The following is an 18335-nucleotide window of genomic DNA, read 5'->3' on the forward strand; positions in this document are numbered from 1 at the left end:
ATGCGGCTGAGTCTCAGATCTATCTGACAAAAAATCCTTGGTGCTGAACCAAAGATCCATCTGATCTTATGCTGGCCATACATCAGAAAGATCGATCTTAAGATCGATTGCGCTCATGATTGTGTCCAATTTCCCTTCAATTCCCCGTCAGTCCTTGGTGGTTTTTGGACACACAATGTGCACACAATCTGCATACAATCCATTTTACAATCAATTGAGATTGTATGATTGGGAACAATATCTTTCTGATGTATGGCCACCTTTAGATGAAGACATCTGATGCAGCAAACAGAGAATAAATCAGCATGGGGATTAAAAATAGAGGGCACCAGACTGCTGGTAACTCGTTGTTTGAAAGTTACCCAAGAATGAACCACATGTATACTTTAAAGAAGTAGAGAAGGCTGCATCCAAAATACAATGCAATACCACTGTCCCTCACTACAGCTAGACAAATACATGGTTACTAGGTTACACATGCTATGCTTTTATAGCAAGGGGTTCTTGGGTCCTTAATACTGACAACCCCTTTTACAACAAGGAGCAGAATGGCGAAGGCAGGTATTTGGTAAGGAGACGGTCATTTTTAAATGGTGCTCAAAATAATGTATAACAAAGTCTTATCCCATAAATGCTAAGGTCCAAGAAGCCCAACAGAGTTTATGCCTGTATTTTGCAACATGCGGTTTCATAATTCTTGGCACGTTAGCATATCCAGTAACTGAATTGGATTGTTCCTGGTCTAAAATTTACTGCAGTCTTTCCACCAAGCTGCATCGAGAATTCCTGCTCACTACCTTGTGTAGCAGAGCTTCTAACTGTGACAAAAGAAGATACAGTATATCCACTGCTCATTACATTTTCTAGCAGTTCAACTTCTTATTGCAGTCACCACATAGGAAGAAGACCAATACCAACTGCTGAACATAACCTTTCACTTCCATTACCTTTCATATCAGTGCTCCTAACAATGTAGGGGGGGAGAAGGTTTGTTGATTAGGTGCATAGCCTTCACCTCCTCACTACATGTACAGTAGCTCTCCTGACAATGACAGTAGGAATAAATTGCACTGTGCTTAGGTCTGTATGTAGGACATTCATCTAGATATATTGCGTAGGAATACTCCTCAGAGTGACTGAAAGAGAAGCTGCTCAACATACATATAAGGCAGGCTTTCCCAACCACAGTCCTCAAGGCACACCAACAGTGCACGTTTTAGTGATATCCAGGCTTCAGCACAGATGGTTTAATCAGAATCACTCAGGTACTAATTAAGTCACCTGTGCTCAAGCCTGAATATCACTAAAACCTGCACTGTTGGGGTGCTTTGAGGACCGTGGTTGGGAATGCCTGATATAAGGTGTCTAACATTCCCTTTCTCAATACTGTACCTTGGGCCTGATAAAGCAGCACTTTCTGGGAGCATCCCCACTCCTTTCCATGCACATCCTCCTTCACTCCTCAGCACAGCAACACTCTCCTCTCTAAGTACTACAAAGTACCCTTCACTCCACTCAGCACAGCACCCCTCTCCTAACAACACAGCATCCTTTATCCACATCAGCACCCTAATCTTCCCTCACAGCATCCTTAACTACTCTCAGCACAGCAGCATCATCCTTTCCCTGCACAACACCCTTCACTCCTCTCAGAACAGCAGCCCCGTCGTCTCCTCTCACAGCACCATTCACTCCCCTTAACAGCAGCCCCCGCCTCTCCACTCACAGCAACGCAGCCCCTCCTTTCCCTTCACAGCACCCTTCACTACTATCAACACAACAGCACCGTGCTCTCTCCTCAACAGCACATCAGAGCAGCCCCTCCTTTCCTCTCACAGCAACCACTCACCCCTCAAAAAAGCAGCCCTGTTCTCTCTTTGCAGCATCCCTTTCCCATTGCTCACAGTACAATCTGACTGATTAAAGTGTTATATGCAGCTGTCCATGCTTTTTCCTGACTCCTTGCTGTGTTGTTTAAAACTGGAGTTGATGGCCACAGACTGCTAGAGATGGAGCTTGAAGGTGTGACTCAGACTCAACAAATATTCAGGGGAGGATTTGCAGAGGCTAGGAATGCACATCAGCCCTCCCATGGCCATTTTATTTCCAGTACAGTGTGAGTTTCTGCACATGATCAGAAGCTGATTTTGGCCACTGCCCATTTTGAGCTGAACTACAGCCACGGTAGCCTCCATCCACCCTGGCAAACAGTAATAGTATTCCAAGCGGCCCAACTGGTGGGAGGAATAAATTGGCCCAGTAAGAACTTCCTGCCATCCTGGTGCCCATCCACCACTGGCCCTTGGCTCAAGAAGCCCCAAAGTTATTTGACTATACTGTATATGCCTAGTAAAAGTTTTGAGCAATAAAATTGACTTACTTAATTCATCAAGATTTATTTAAAGTCAGGGGATATTGGGGGGTATCAAAAAAATTCCTTCATACCACATTTGCCAGCTGATTCTTAGTACATTTCACTTAGTACATTTCACATGATGCTGATGATGCAAGCCTTGACACACTACTACAACCTCCAGTACTACATCTTTACTGAACCATACTATGTAATTTGTTTGTACTCTTGGATGAATATTGGTTTATGCCTCCCAGTAAATAGATGTCAGGACACTGTACACAGAATAAGGGGAAATGGAAAGTGCGGTTTGTCAATATTAAGAAACTAAGGGCATTTCCAAGGACAAACCTTTAATACCCAACTCTCACTGGGAATTATAATAATTTTTGCTATTCTCTAAAAGGAATCATGAGCTCACTTCTCCTCCTTAAAATCTACACAAAATACTACACATGAGCTCACTTCTCCTTAAAATCTACACAAAATACTGTGTCTAGATGATCAGTAACAAATAATACAATGGGTATTTTAAAAATGAGGTTTACATAGATCTCGGGTAAGACGAGAAACAGATGATTGCGGTGATCAAAAATGTATTTTGGAAGTATATTAAAAATAAGGAAGCCCTGCTAGGTCAAAAATGGGAACAGCATTAAATGAGAAATATCTATTTATCACCTTCAATGCCCTGTGCCCCAAGACACCAATATGTGGCAGGATATTAGTACACTGAAACATTATCTGTTTTTTTTCAGAGCATAGAACACTTCCGAGCCCTGAACATTTCATTCAGCCTGTCGCCCTTCACAGCACAGCAATAACACACCATGAGTGGGGGGTCCTGTGGGAGCACAAGGAGGAACAAACCAATCCAGCAGAGAGCAATGGAACATATTAATAGGTTAGGGGATGGGAAAATGTAGACAGAAGAGCCAAGAGCAAAGGATGAGGAAAAAGTTGGAAGATCAGGGTAAGCAAATGAGAAATGTATATAGTCAGTCGGCTAGCATTGGTACAGAAAAACGGTGAGGGGGGGGATGAGTGATTAATGCGCTATCAAAGTCAGTTGTTCTATGCTGGCCGAAAGACTAAAAACAACCATTCATTGGGAAGCTGTCAGAAGTACTATACTTTAATGACTCGTTAAAAAGTAATAGAAGGTTCTAGGTTATTTTAATTTCTAAAAGACATTGAACTTGGGAGGTAAAAAAGAAGAAAAGTGTATTAGTGATAATAGGACTTCTTAGAACCATGTAGTGTAGTATTCACAGCTGGGAAATAATCATTGTGTGACAAAACGAAAGGTCCCTTATTAAACAGCCATGCTGTACCTCGCTTTTCACAAGGATGAGTGATTCTTTTTTATCCCTGAACGCCATAGGAGTATTTTATATAAGTTAGAGGAGTATTATAATTTATCAAGTAAGTCTAGAATAAGTAGTTTATTGGGGTATACTATATTCAATGTGTGCATAATTGTTAATAGGAATAGGTCTAGGCTAGAGAGTTATTCACATGAGGTGAATGTAAAAGATCCAGTCCAGGAATTAAAGCTGCAGCAGCGAGGCTAATGAGATCCCGTCCGTGTTTTCCTAAGATGTGTTGTGCATCACTCTCTGATAATGAACAGCACTTGGTGTTTCCGGTTATATATATGTTGTGAGACGCAGCCAGCCATAAAAGGGCCACTGTGTGTCAGAGGATTGTTTGCCATTTTGTGCTCAGTGGTCATTGAGGCAGACAGGTGAAAGCCAAGTCTATTTTGTGAATCTGGCACATCATATTAAGCCTCCTAAATGTGCCCTTATAGAGGAAACACAAAGTACTATGGAGCCATTAATAAAAATGTTAGCTGAGGGGGTGTGGCCTAATGGCATATTGAGTAGGACGTGTGCCTGCAGAGCTCCTGGCCCAGTAATCCTGCTATGCTCTGAATCGACGAGGGAACCCCCTGAATCCTACTCACTGTTGGTTGGTTGCCTGATTGCTGACTCCTCCGATGATCCCCTGGATGTCCGGACATTTCCCCCTGCTTAGCCTTCCCCTCCTGTCCCGTGGATTGCAGCCTTCTGCCTTGCTGGCGCCATCTTGGAGTCATGCAAACTATCTGCTTCCCCTCTTGTATACTGGACATACTGGTTGTCCTGGAGGGTTTTCCTCTATATGGCATTTCCTCTATATGACATTCTGGTGGGACTTTGCATATAATTTACTACTCTTTCAGCATGAGGAAAACAGCTCGGCCGGTGGTTAGCATGGCTGCTGGAAACATATCCTAAGCAGAATCCACCCTGTTCCATATCATGGTACAGTTGGAAAGCTGGGAGATTTGGGCCCTGATTGACACCAGCAGTGAGCTCACCATCGTCTCTGCCAATGTGGTTCCTCTGGGAGTTGACCAGGTCCTGCCTGCTGTCAGGGTGTTGTGTATCCACTGCGATGTTGTACCCAGGTGTACATCCTTCTGACAGTCCAAGGCCGGCTCTTTAAGGAGGTAGCTGCAGTGTCCTCTAGACCACCTTATCTGCTAATCCTGGGCCATTACTTAACATTGCTGCAGGAACTGATTACATGGCATAGCATTAACAAATAGTCAGCAGCGGAAGCCTATCAGGAGCCGGAGACCAGGGAATACCGAGGCATGGTGTCCGGGAAAACTACTGCAGCCGCTGAACCACCCCAGGAAACATATTCTAAGGCCAGGTGAAATGCTGTTGGTGAGAAATGATCACTACAGGACTTTGGGTGAGACCAAAGAGATAGCAATAGCAATTTGATACATACCTTTGAAACTGAATATGGTTAATACTAAGGTGTGGTTGATGCTTTGAAACCAGAGGTTGTACCATATTTTGTGTTGAAATATGATTTGTTACTGCCCACTACTGAAAGCAAGATGTATGTTCAATGGTAGAGCCCTTATGAGATCATAGAAGCAGTGACACCGGTCAATCACAAGGTTCGGCAGAAGGGTTGAAAGAAAGAAGTACAAATCTACCATGTAAATCTGTTGAAACCTTGGAAGGAAAGTGCCAGTCAGCCTTCTGTGGTTGCAAACAAGGTCCCAGAATACCAGATACCCACTGAAGTCACCCTTTATCCTAGTCAGAAACAAGGTGGTGAAGTTGGTGGTATAATACCAAGATGTGTTTTCTGCCATTCCAGGAAAGACACAGATCATCAAACATGATGTTGTGACTCCACCCGGGGTGGTAAATAAACAAAGGCCAAATCGCATACCCGAGGCAAAGCGGGAAGCGGTAAAGCAAAAGGTCTCACACGCACGCGCGTCCCTGCCCATCTCCGCTTCAGGGAGACGGGCAGGGTTGGGGGTGGGAGGTGACAGGGATCGGCGGGGAGCTCCGCCAGAAGGGGATGTGCGAGCATCTCATGCACATGGGTCCCCTTCCGGGGGGCTGGCGATTGGCGATCTGACCGCCATACCCCCGCTGAATGAGCCCGGCTCCATCTGTACCTAAGCCTTTTGGTGCTTTATGGTTCTGCAAATGACTTTCGTAAATTAGATCAGTTTCTCGCTTTGATTCCTACCCTATGCCATCAGGGTGATGAGCTAGTGGGAAATTTAGCAAATAGTTAGTATTCTACCACTTTTTATTTAATAAAAGGGTATTGGCAGATTCCTTTGACAGGACATTAGGACGACATAGGCAAGGTAGACAGTCAAAAGGTCGACATGGGATTTTTCACTGTTTTTTTTTACCCGAATGGCGACACTGTCGACATGGACACAGTTTAAAGTGAACAGATTCACGCGCTACGCTCGGCAGACTATTTTATTCTCCCACCATGCCCTAGTGGATGGTAGAGCATGAAATACCGCCTGTCGGCATACGTCGACTCAAAAACCCCATGTCGACCTTTTGACTTGTGTCAACCTAATGACCTGTCGACCTAGACTCATGTCGACGTAGTGACTGTTGTAGACCCAATGACCGTATACCCTTTTCAGGTAAGGAATACATGCAGAGAAGGTCTAGAGAGGTAGCTATATTTGTGAAATGCAGATGATGACTAGGCATCATGGTAACATTGTATAGACCGAGGCGCACACACTGTGCGCCTCAGTACATACAACCTCGGTCTATACAACTTACCTACCCACCACATTATCCGTTAGTGTAAGGGGACACCACAGTATAGGTACCTGGGCGGAACAGAAGAGAGGAGCGCTGGGTGAATGGGTTTACCACCAATCTACAAAATTATGGTAAAGTCAATGGGGAGAATTCATAGTGAAGAGTGGTGTGAGATGGTATCCCAGGCCAGGGGGGACATACATATTGATGGCATGTAATAGTATGAGAATGCAGGAACTTGTATTTATATGGGGACCTAAAAAGTGAGATACCATTCTGACTTGTAATTGCTAAAGTTATAGTGTACTGCAAGTGTATAGTGAAAATAAAGTGCCTTGTAAACAGTTTTGGCTGACAGTATCCAGATATCTCACTGACACGAGGTTACCAGACACAGCTGAAATTATGTAAGCAAGTGAACAGGCAGTGTGAGAAATGGAAGAGTACATCTGGAATGTCAGCAGCAGGGGCGGATTGGGAACTAAAAATGGCCCTGGAAAAATATCTAGATGTGGCCTCACATGGGATCACCAAAACAAATGTAGGAGGGACAAACACCAAAATAGGCCAGATCATTTAATCACTGCACCTGTGTGGATGCAATTGGCAGTCTAGTGGCCCCCAGATCTTTAACTCAGGGTGGTGTCAAGTCTTTTCTTTTTTTTCCACTGGCCTCAGAAGTGCGTTGGCCTACCGGAAAAAAATTGGGGCAGCAACAGAAGCTGCAAAAATATCAAGAAGGGAGCTTTGTATGTAATCTGTCCACTGACTGGCATTAGGTTCAAAGCAACAGATGTAGAAGGGCCCTATTTGCAAAATTGGATCTGTGAAGATGAAGAACGGGCAAATGAATGCCATTACCAAGAAAAGATCAGTGTCATGGAAACCATGGAGTCTGTAAGGGCAGCTAGGGTGTCCAGTGTGTTATGCTAGTGGAAGCCTTCATTTAAATATGCCCTCCTCAATAATCAGCACCCTTGACATAGGTTGAACACACACACACACACACACATACTGTACTAGTGAAATATATTGATGTACCATGGGTGTTCCTTACAGCCACCACTTATTGTGCAATGCAGCATAAAGGATGAAAGCAACAGGAAAACAAAAAAAAATAGAAAGGAGGAACAGATTCGGCAAAAGATTCCTGACCTTATGTTTGGTACAACTGTCACAAATATCCAAAAGTCGGGTGTGGGACAATGGGTAGACAGCAAAAAGGTCGACAATCATTAGGTCGACATGCAAAAAGGTTGACCGACATGCAAAAAGGTCAACATGTCATTAGGTCAACAGTCAAACGGTCGACACGGGGTTTTTAAAAAAAAATTGTTCTAAATGTCAGTACAGTAAACATGGACACTAAAACATAGCACCACGTCCCCTCGCATGACTCTCTACTCTCGGCACACTATTTAATTCTCCAACCAGGCCCTAGTGAATGGTAGGGCATGAGATACCGCCTGTTGGCACATGTTGGCTCCGAAAAAAAGAGAAAAACCCCATGTAGACCTTTTGACTGTGGACCTTCCCCAAGTCGACGATTTTGCATGTCAACCTTTTTGCATGTTGACCTAAATGCATGTCGACCTAATGGTTGTCAACCTTTTTGCAGTCTACCCGTTGTCCGGATACCCCAAAAGACAGGGCTGGCATTGCATGACTTTCACACGCTTTTTACAAATTCTGACAAACTGACTCCAAATAGTATTACAAAGTCAGCATTACCAACAATAAACAGGATACAAAGTGGTCCAAAATAGTCCAAGAAAAGGTTGTCTTAAATTAATTAGAAGAATGATTTGAGATAGAGCATCTGGAATTAAGCTATGGAAAAGATATCAAAGAAATCCACACAGAATAAATGAAAGAAAATTAAAGCTATAAGAATCTTAAAATTAGATTCTCTTGGTCTACAATCTGTGTGTCCGATGCCCGAGGAAGAAGTATGGCACTTTAACACTAGTTGCAGGTTTCTGGTTTACGAACAGCCCCAAAGTGCTCTATATCAGCATAGATTTGGATTTCTACCTAGAACAGTGTTTTCCTATGTGATGTATAGCTGGTTGGGTGAATCCTTCCAGCGATCACGGATATTGGACAGGGAACAAATTTACTGCAAGAGAGGGAAAGCTTGCCAAGGTACCGCACAATTGTTAGTTCCAATACTGTAGGATTCTATAGGTCTAGAATGTTTATTCAGTTGATCAATTGTAGCTTTGACATTTTATCACATCCCAATTACTCTGCTCATGACTGTGTTGCAGTGTTTTCGAGTTGAATACATGACATAAGATTAAGGATACTTGCAGCGGGCACTTGCTATTTGCGCACAAATTAAGGACTGACAGCCACTTCTGTTGTGGCTTCATTTGCTGGTTTACACTGTAAAGAAGTACAGAGTATGCTGGTGCCCGATACAGAAATACTAATAACAAGCTCATACAAAAAATGCCATCAGAGAAGATCTATATTATTTCATGAGTACTAGTAGTTTGGACTCATCCTTTGAGGGGTCGAGTTAGAAATCACAGACTGCTAGAGACATCTTGATGGTAGTAGATTGTGTATATATACATTTTACCAAAATAAATTCTGCAAGTGACACCTGGGATATAAAAGTGAACATTCAATTCAGCGGTTTTCTTCCTTCTTTGGTTTGTGCATAGACTTTATTTCTGCTTCAATCTTTGTAGCCCAAATAACTTGGCAAGCGCAACAAAGCCCCTTGTGGGCTCGCTGTGGGCATGGTGGCTCGCTACACTTGCCACCTATTCTATTCTCCCTCTATGGGGGTCATGGACCCCCATGAGGGAGGATAGCCGGTGGCTGACGGGACCCAGAGTGTCAGGGTTTTGACTGTCGGGATCCCGACGTCGGGGTAATGACTGTCGGGATCCCGACTGTTGGGAAACTGTCCGGCACCCTGTAGATTCATAAACTGTAACCCAAGCAATTTTCTCTGACTACATAAATATGTACTAACAAACATTATTGTAAGACACTCATACCATTTCACATCGCATCTAATTACCGGATACAAGCCGGTTTGACCCGGTAATTAGTGCAATGTGAAAGGGGTTGCCGTTTCCCGAAAATAGGTAGCAACATGGAAAAAACGAACCGGTATAAAAGCAGAGTCCTTACCGGTTCGTTGCCGTGTTGCTTGGCGATATGAACGGATTAAACGGGTCGAGTAACCCATTTCCCATTCACACTATGGAGGGGGCAGTGCGTGGAGCAGCACCAGCTCTGAGCGCTGACTCCTCCCCTGATGACACGCCAACTGCCCGCCGCGCCCCCGGATGATGTCAGCGAACTGGCAACAATGCTGGTTTGCTGTGGGGATGTGAACATCCCAAAATGCAGGTTCACGCCAGGGCTGACCCGTTTCAAAGTCCCGATGCGAACCGGCATTTTGCGATGTGAAAGCAGCATGAATAGTCATCTATTACTACCCCTTGGCTTAATGGGTGCAAATGGTTTAGAACCGCATGGGAAATTGCCCTGTGCTAAACGGTTCAGAGCACAGACCTATAAAAGGGAGAAGCATAACTAATGATGGGGAGTTTTTAAACCAGAAGTATTCCTAAGGATTAATTGCCACAGATAGGCCTGGCCCTACAAGTACTGGCACACAGCCCGTACAGATGCTAAGCACCTTCTTGTATATGTACATGTACAATGGGCAGAAAGATGTAAACCTGCAAATCTCAGCAACGTAATCATCCCCTCCACCCCCACCTTCCTTCATAATCATATCCCTCAAGCCTCTGCACCAGGAATTATTTTGCTTCCGAGCTTTTCCTGACCTTATTAATATCCTCATCTGAAATTAGATGTTTGTTTTGAAAGTGAGCAAGATTACAATCATTTGGATGCTTTGGGTGCCAATTACAGCAGTGTATAGTGCTGAATGTAATTTAGGTCTTTGGAAATGCTGCTCTTAGCAGCTGAGAAATAAATGAGTTGTCCTCTAAAGTCTCACAGCTCATAATTAGAAGACGCCCGGCAAAACGTTCGCAGCTCAATGCATATTTATGGAAACATTCCGATACGATACAAAGGGAGGATAGTATCGGAGGGATGATGTTCTGCAGGGAATAGGGGATTAAGTCAAACACTAAAAAGCATCTCGGTTAACCTGGCAGCTAGAGAGAGGAAACTGGTATCAAACTTTAGCATACAATAAGCACATTCTTCTAAAAAGCCTAAAGCAGGCACATTCTACTGTTTGTACTGAGCGCATTGTGATAGATCGCCTACAAAATAAGATCAAATCTGATCCCAAGGTCAGAGGTTAATCAGATAAAATGGGGATCCAATTACAGAGATTTTACACTATCCTTTTGATAAATGTCAATTGCTGCATTTGACTGTGACTTTCCAGTAGAGGTGGGTTGAGTGCATTGCTGTAGGCCTGTTATTCCATCTCAGCACCTCTATGCCATTGCCTTCAATGAAATGCAGGACCCCCTTCAGACACTCAATCACTTTTAAAACCAAAGACTGGCATTTAATGCATACAACATAGGTCAGGTGGATCATTTCCATTCTTACCTCAAGCTCCTGCTCTCTCTGCAATGCAAATTGCTTGAATGACTTCACGATGAGGCCAGCATTGGAACAGTCGTACACAAAGATAGAGGGACTTCCCATCCAGGTCTGTAGGTCATATATGGAAAGGGGGATGTACTGTGTGTAATTCTGAAAGGAAGGACAACGGTATTAAGAATTCCATTCCAAATAATCTACTCTAAACACAAATTTGTGTTTACTTAATTCCCCTAGTCTCCCAGAATATGAGAGACTCACAAAGTCTGGAAAGTTCCAGAGAAACTGAGCTAGACTTACGTATCAACTCATCAGTGAAGTTGGCAGTCAAGGAGCTTAATGATACCATTTCTGCAGCAGCCCCACTGCACATCTAACAATGAGTCATGTGTTCACAGCTTACCAAATATGGCAGACACCATCATGAAAGGCAATACAGCATGGGTGGCCAAACCTGTCCTCCAGATCTACCAACAGTTCATGTATTTCAGGCAACCTGTAGATCTATAGTAGGAATGAATGCAGCAGGTTTGAAAATGTGACAGTTGGTAATGACTACTGTTGTACACCAGCTACTGTAGGTGATTTGGAAAACGTTGACCGTTGTTAGATGTCGATGACTGGTTTGCCCACCCCTGCAATACAGGTTGCTTCTCCCATATCCAAAATTCTTGAGACCAGAAGTATTTTGGATTTTTCTGTACCATCTATATATAAGTCTAGTGTCTGATAATGATTGTGTGCCTCCGAAACACTGCCTTCGGTTGGCAGCAACTGAAACTACATCTCTTTCTCTCTCACACATGCACAAACACAGAGGCAATCACAAGGTAGCAGACTAGCTTTCGAAGCATTTACTAGTTTTTGAATATTGGGTCCCATCTTGGGTAAAATACTAAAGTCTGACCACAAAATGCATTTATGTTTTCTATACACAGAGCCTGAAGGTAATTTTATATAGTCCTTTTGAACAATTTTGTGCAAAAACATAAAACCATCAGAAGCAAAAGGTGACACATGCAATAAAAAAAATTGGATTTCAGAGTTCTACAAAATTTACTGACCATTACATTATACAACACTACATTCTATTAAAAAAAAACCTATGAAAAATCTATACAAAAATACAGTTCAAGTGATTAAAGAGTGACTACAAATGCTAAACAGGTCAATTTTGAACAAATATACCAATCCAAATGGGCCTTTCAGACAATGTAAAACATTTTCCTTCCGTATTTCATAGAATTCAACTGACTGCTGGCACAAAATATAATAAAACACGGCTGCAGACACCACAAATCAAAAAAGTAATATACAGTCTGAGCATTGTTATGAACTTTGGGAGCCATTATAAGAAATGATTATAGATTTGTACATTAGGACATATAATGTGGGACCATGACATTGGATGAGTACAGCTGAATTCAAATAAAACCAGCTCTGTGGCCAGGTCCTGATTGCACATTACCCCTATGTATTCCCACGACAAGTGCTACAGAGTGGAATTATTGTGGACCAGTTAATTTAACTGGTGCGGAAAACTGGGTTAGGCTTGGGATTTAATGCCCTGGCCTATTTAATTACAGCCACTTTTCTCACCAGATAAATTAGCTGTTTGGATTTGGGATTTGTTTACAGAACTATGAGTTAACTGGTGCCATGAACACAAAAAACAGGCAATTTATCACATATTTATTTTCAGGTCATCACAAACTCTAATCGAAATCCATGTTGAGAGCAACCTGCGAGCTGCACTTTGGGGCTAATTGGATAGCTCCAGGGAGAGCAAACCGCCCACAGTAAATTACTGAGGTTAATGGAGTTCGTCCCTTATTCTAGTGAAGCTAACACTTGGGTTGAAAGCTTCTATCCAGCTGGACAGTCTTGGGTCACCAATGACCTATACAATGCACACAGTCTATATTTATTTACACACCTAACAAACTCGCACAAGAATGTCATCAGGGAAGAGACATCTAAAATATCACATTATCACATAGGATAATAAATCGGTTTGGGCCTGTAACTAGAGACTCAGACAAAAAAGATCTAAATTTCTCTGTAATTCACATGTACAGTGAAAATTTAGGTTACATTTATGTGACAACTATGTAAATGACATTTTTCAAATAGGAAATTTAAATAATAATTTAAAGTTAAACAAGTCAAGACGGATTAATCACAAGTGGTTCAAAATATGTTGCACAGGTTGAGTATCCCTTATCCAAAATGCTTGGGACCACGAGAATTTTGTATAAGGGATTTTTTGGATTTTGGCCAAATTTTTTTCCCAATACTTACATCAGGGGTGTCCAAACTTTTTGCAAAGAGGGCCAGATATGGTGACGTGAAAATGTGTGGGGGCCAACCATTCAGGCTGACATTCTTTGAACCATTAATCACATCAGAATAGTCCCCCACTCTGCCCCCCTTCACTGTATATTCCCTGCCTGACCCCCCCTTCTCCGTATTTCCCCCACTCTGCCCCCATTCACTGTATGCCCCCCACTCTGCCCCCATTCACTGTATGCCCCCCACTCTGCCCTCATTCACTGTATGCCCCCCCCACTCTGCCCCCATTCACTGTATGTCCCACAGCCTGCCCCTCCTTCACTGCATATTCGCCTGCCTGACCCCCTTTCTATGTATTTCTCCCAGCCTGCCCCCATTCACTATATGTACCCCAGTGTGCCCCCATTCACTGTATGTCCCCCAGCGTGCCCCCATTCACTGTATGTCCCTCAGCCTGCCCCCAATCACTGTATGTCTCCCAGCCTGCCCCTTTCCCTGTATATTCCCATAAACTGCCCCTCCTTCGCTGTATATACCTCATTAACTGTATGCCCCTTCTCTGAATGTACCACATACTGCCTCCCTTCACTGCAGGAGACAGATGCTCGGGCTCCCGCCGTCGCCCTTCTCTGCTCCGCATATTACGGGAGCAAGCTTCCCCTTTGCTGCTCCCCCCGCTCAGCACACTGCTGTCACTGTGATCGCGGTGGAGGGTGATATATAATTGCAAATGCAGGAGTTGGACACATACTCCTCTAAAAGACGGCAAACACGTCTCACAGTGGCAGCCGGCACCCCCTCACCAATGCAGACAGCAAGTCCTCAAGGTAAAGGCGCGCTCGCCAGGGTCCCACCTCTAGAGTCCTGTGATGTGCGTCCCACGTCAGCCTCCAGCCACCCGCTTCTGGCTGGAGGCTGCGGGCCGCTTGAAGTGACATCACGGGCCGCAATTGGCCCCCTGGCCGGACTTTGGACATGCCTGACCTACAATGACATCACCGACACGCCCGCGCACTTGCGCAATGGACCCCTGGGACCAGAGATGCCACTGAAGAGGATCCACGAGGTAAGAATAAAAAAAAAAAAGGGATTGGAGGTGGGACAAAAAAATATTCTGAAAAGCCACAGTTTTGGGAAGATTTCGTTTTTTTGGAATACACGAATACTTGAGACCAGACCTGTACTAAATGCCCTCAACTGGTAGTTAATGTGTCAGGCTGGGACATGTAGTTCAACAGCAGCTGGGAGAGCTACAAGCAATCTTTAGTCTGCATTCAGTAAAGCGATTTGAAACGAGTTCTAGCAAGAGCAGCTGTAAACGGATTAATAACACAAGCTTCCCACACAGCGTACAGGGAAAGAATAGAACAAAAATAAATTAACATTTTTTATCCTATGCTACAGGCTATCATACACTTAGGAAATGGCTCCGATGGTACTAGCTGCCCCACAACAGTGGGGATAAAGCCAGATTCCAGATGTCTAGCACTAAAGAAACATGAAATGCACATGTATGAGAAAATGTGTCATTAGTATAGCTGCAGGGACAAAGTGTATTCATCGAGACACCATGACCATAACACATATTGACGACTCTGGTACATGCATCATATCCACAGTGATTGTTCGTGAAACAGTCACTAGGGGGAGACTTGTACTTCCTGGACTGTTATGTGATCCAATGACGAAGTGCCTTCTGCAGCAACTTCTGGTGATCATGCTCTATGGAGACATTGCAGTACATCATGAATAACGTTAGTATTAGTCACACACACTGGTTTGAATGAAACATCTGGAGGAATTTTTTAAAGCGCGCTAAGGTTGGGAATTGAATCTGCCTTCAGAGAGCTTATAGCTTCATGTAAAAATCTCTAAACGTCATAGCAAGAGCAAAGAGAAGAACATGAGCATAATCTTTAGAAAGCAAGAGATTTGAGACTGGTCTGTTTAATTTGAAAAATGAGGCTGCTGATCTTTATTGTGGGATATTTTATGGCTACACACAGAGGCTGATAAGATGCTCTGCAGCTGAAAGGTGAGTGGTTGTAATACGGAGGTCGTCAACCATCCCGAGATCTGACACAGTACAATGGTCAGCAAACAGTCATAATAAGAGAAATGGATGAACCCAAACTGTGTGAATCACATTATAGTACATGGGTGAAATGTAATAGGATGAGAGACTCAGAAAGTGAGATATTTGGTAAGAAATCTCCAGTTTTTTCAAAGCTGCAATCATTTACACTTAAAAATCACACAAATTTTACAGTGTAAATGATTGCCACTTTAAAAAAAAATTGAGATTTCTTACCAAGTCTCTCACTTACTGAATCTGTCATCCTATTACATTTCACCCCATGTTTTTTTTTAATAGTCCCCATGAAATTTAAATTCTGTAATAAAAAATTATAATATAGCTGATTAAAAATCTCTAATTAGATTGAAACTTCAATCAGTTAAGAGACTCCGGTCCGTCTGTATTGACCCAATATATATATATAAATATACAGACACACCAGGGGGTTCTTGGGTAATACTTATACAGTACATGCCCAATGACTTCATTCCATAGTTCACCCTATTACACAATCCCTATAAAATTCCTTTAAACATTTAATTGTTTTGAAACATCATTAAAATACATAAAGTCAGCCTTATAAAAAGCACATACTGTATGGCTCTGTGAGTTTGAATGTTACATACTCGCTAGTCTCAACCCTTAGAGGTACTGTATAAGCTCATGGACACCAAGTCATCAACCTTTGGGTTCACAGATGCATTGACCACCCAAAACTCAGCATTTCAATCAATCTCACTGAATAGAAATAAAACTTTGTTCAGTTTTGTGTAACTTTCTATTCGATATTAGTTATATAGTCAAAATCAAATCAAAAAGTTTTCAGCGGCATTCAATCCTGATGCGCGGCCTCACAGCATCAAAATTGAATAAAAAAAAAAATAGACTGTGCAGGCAAGACTATATAGTACAGATTTGTACTGTATAGACTAAATCAAATGTGTACACGGCGCCATGCAATTAGATCCTAAACGAATCGGGATTAAACAGAAAATGAATTGCACCGTGTGCAAAGGACTAAACTTTTTTTTCATAGACTGTAAACATAACATTGAATGAGCCAACTGAAAAATAAGCATGGTTATTTGGTCTACAGCAAGTTGGTCCACAATCATTGGGTCGACACCATTAGGTCGACATGGTTTAGGTCAAAAGGTCGACATGGGGTTTTTCGCTGTTTAACCCGAATGTCGACACAGTCAACATGGACACTGGTTAAAGTGCAAAGCATCCCCTCGCATGGCTCACTGCGTTCACCATGTTTCGGGCACGGTTTTATTCTCCCACCACGCCCTAGTGGATGGTAGGGCATGAAATACTGTGTGTCTGCACATGTCCTGCCGACATGGACCTGGTAACATAGCACCACTTGCAATGCTTCGGGCTTGGTGCCTCTCTACTCTCGTCACACTATTTTATTCTCCCACCACACCCTAGTGCAGGCATTCCCAACTACGGTTCTCAAGGCACACCAACAGTGCAGATTTTAGTGATATCCAGGCTTCAGCACAGATGGTTTAATCAGAATCCCTCAGATACTAATTAAGTCACCTGTGCTCAAGCCTGGATATCTAGAAAACCTGCACCGTTGGTGTGTCTTGAGGACCGTGGTTGGGAATGCCTGCCCTAGTGGATGGTAGGGCATGAAATGCCGCGCGTCGACATGGACACCGAAAACGTAGCACCGCATCACCTCGCATGGCTCGCTGCATTCGCCATGTTTTGGGCACAATGCCTCTCTACGCTGGGCACACTATTTTATTCTCCCACCACGCCCAAGTGGATGGTAGTGCAGGAAATACCACATGTCGGGTCAAAAAACCCCATGTCAATCTATTGACCGTCGATCAATGCTTGTCGACTAAATGACCGTATCCCGATCAGGAGTACAAAATGAATCCAAATCAACTCTTAAATTCCTGGCACCAGATTGACTGTTCCCCAGTGTTATCGCTGGCTGTTTTCTTTGGCTGCATGTAAGAGTTTATTTTCATTAATGGATCCAAAGCTTTTTACCATCTTTGGAGCTCTTTAATGGAAAACATTTTTTCTATTTCATCTGGATTGGCTGGAAGCATCTCTTCAGATGGAATCTTGTAGCAAAATCTTTTTTTGCCATGTGTGTGAAATTTCATTGATATCTTACAGTACCTCATGCTACTAGTGCAGTGGTTCACAAACTTTTTGAATCACGGCACCCTAATTTAGCATAATATTTTTCAAGGCACCCCTAGGCCAAAAGTTTGTTACTGAGAGTTTCAAAAAAATAAATTAAAATATTAAAGTTGTGATTAAATTGTATCCTTAGGTCCAGTTATATGGTGAGGAACATGATTCACTTCTGATTACCCACATATTTTATAATTGGAAGCCATGAGTACTGATTTTGCCTATTTCATTGGCCATAAATAATTTTTATTGGTTCTGGACCACCAACCTGAGGCACCCCTGCAAGTGCTCAGAGGCACCCCAGGGAGCCACAGTTTGGGAACCACTGTACTAGTGAATCCACCCACCATTTTTTTTATACAACCTACAGTATTTGTGATCAGGTTTTTGTTTTCAAATAAGCTATGTGTTATTTGCATTTGGTATTCACTCCTGGTTCCACTTATATATTGTTTTATTGTAACTTTTTTTTAACCAGATATCATTACCTCAGTATATTTAAAACAGATTGCTTTTTTTTTATTTGTTTTTTATCTACATCTTTTGGCAGTCTAATCCAAGCCTGTCTGTAATAATGTTTCTGCAGATACACACTTATATCCTAGCAAGTAGTGAGCATGGGAGAGCACTGTCTTTTTGGTTTTCTCTTAATAACCTTGAGTATGTCCTGTTGTTTTTACATTCCAGGGTGGTGTCCACCCTTTTACATTCCAGGGTGGAGTTTTACATGCTAGGTTACTTCAGGATGCAATCAGCATCCCGTCAGTCAGTCAAGATGATGGTGTAC

General features: G+C 42.8%; 1 protein-coding gene across 5 annotated transcripts in view; it reads right to left on the bottom strand.

Annotated features, from left to right (window-relative positions):
* RPTOR (regulatory associated protein of MTOR complex 1) overlaps positions 1–18335 on the bottom strand; it is a 370661-nt gene that overhangs the window by 114385 nt on the left and 237941 nt on the right. For all 5 annotated transcript variants that reach the window (XM_083148832.1, XM_083148831.1, XM_083148829.1 and 2 more), the window contains exon 5: positions 11017–11163. In XM_083148832.1, the coding sequence (XP_083004958.1) occupies positions 11017–11163 (147 nt within the window). The remainder of the gene's footprint in view (positions 1–11016; positions 11164–18335) is intronic.

Source organism: Crinia signifera, chromosome 6 (assembly GCF_055691185.1).
Source record: "Crinia signifera chromosome 6, ASM5569118v1, whole genome shotgun sequence".
NCBI classification, from domain to species: Eukaryota; Metazoa; Chordata; class Amphibia; order Anura; family Myobatrachidae; genus Crinia; species Crinia signifera.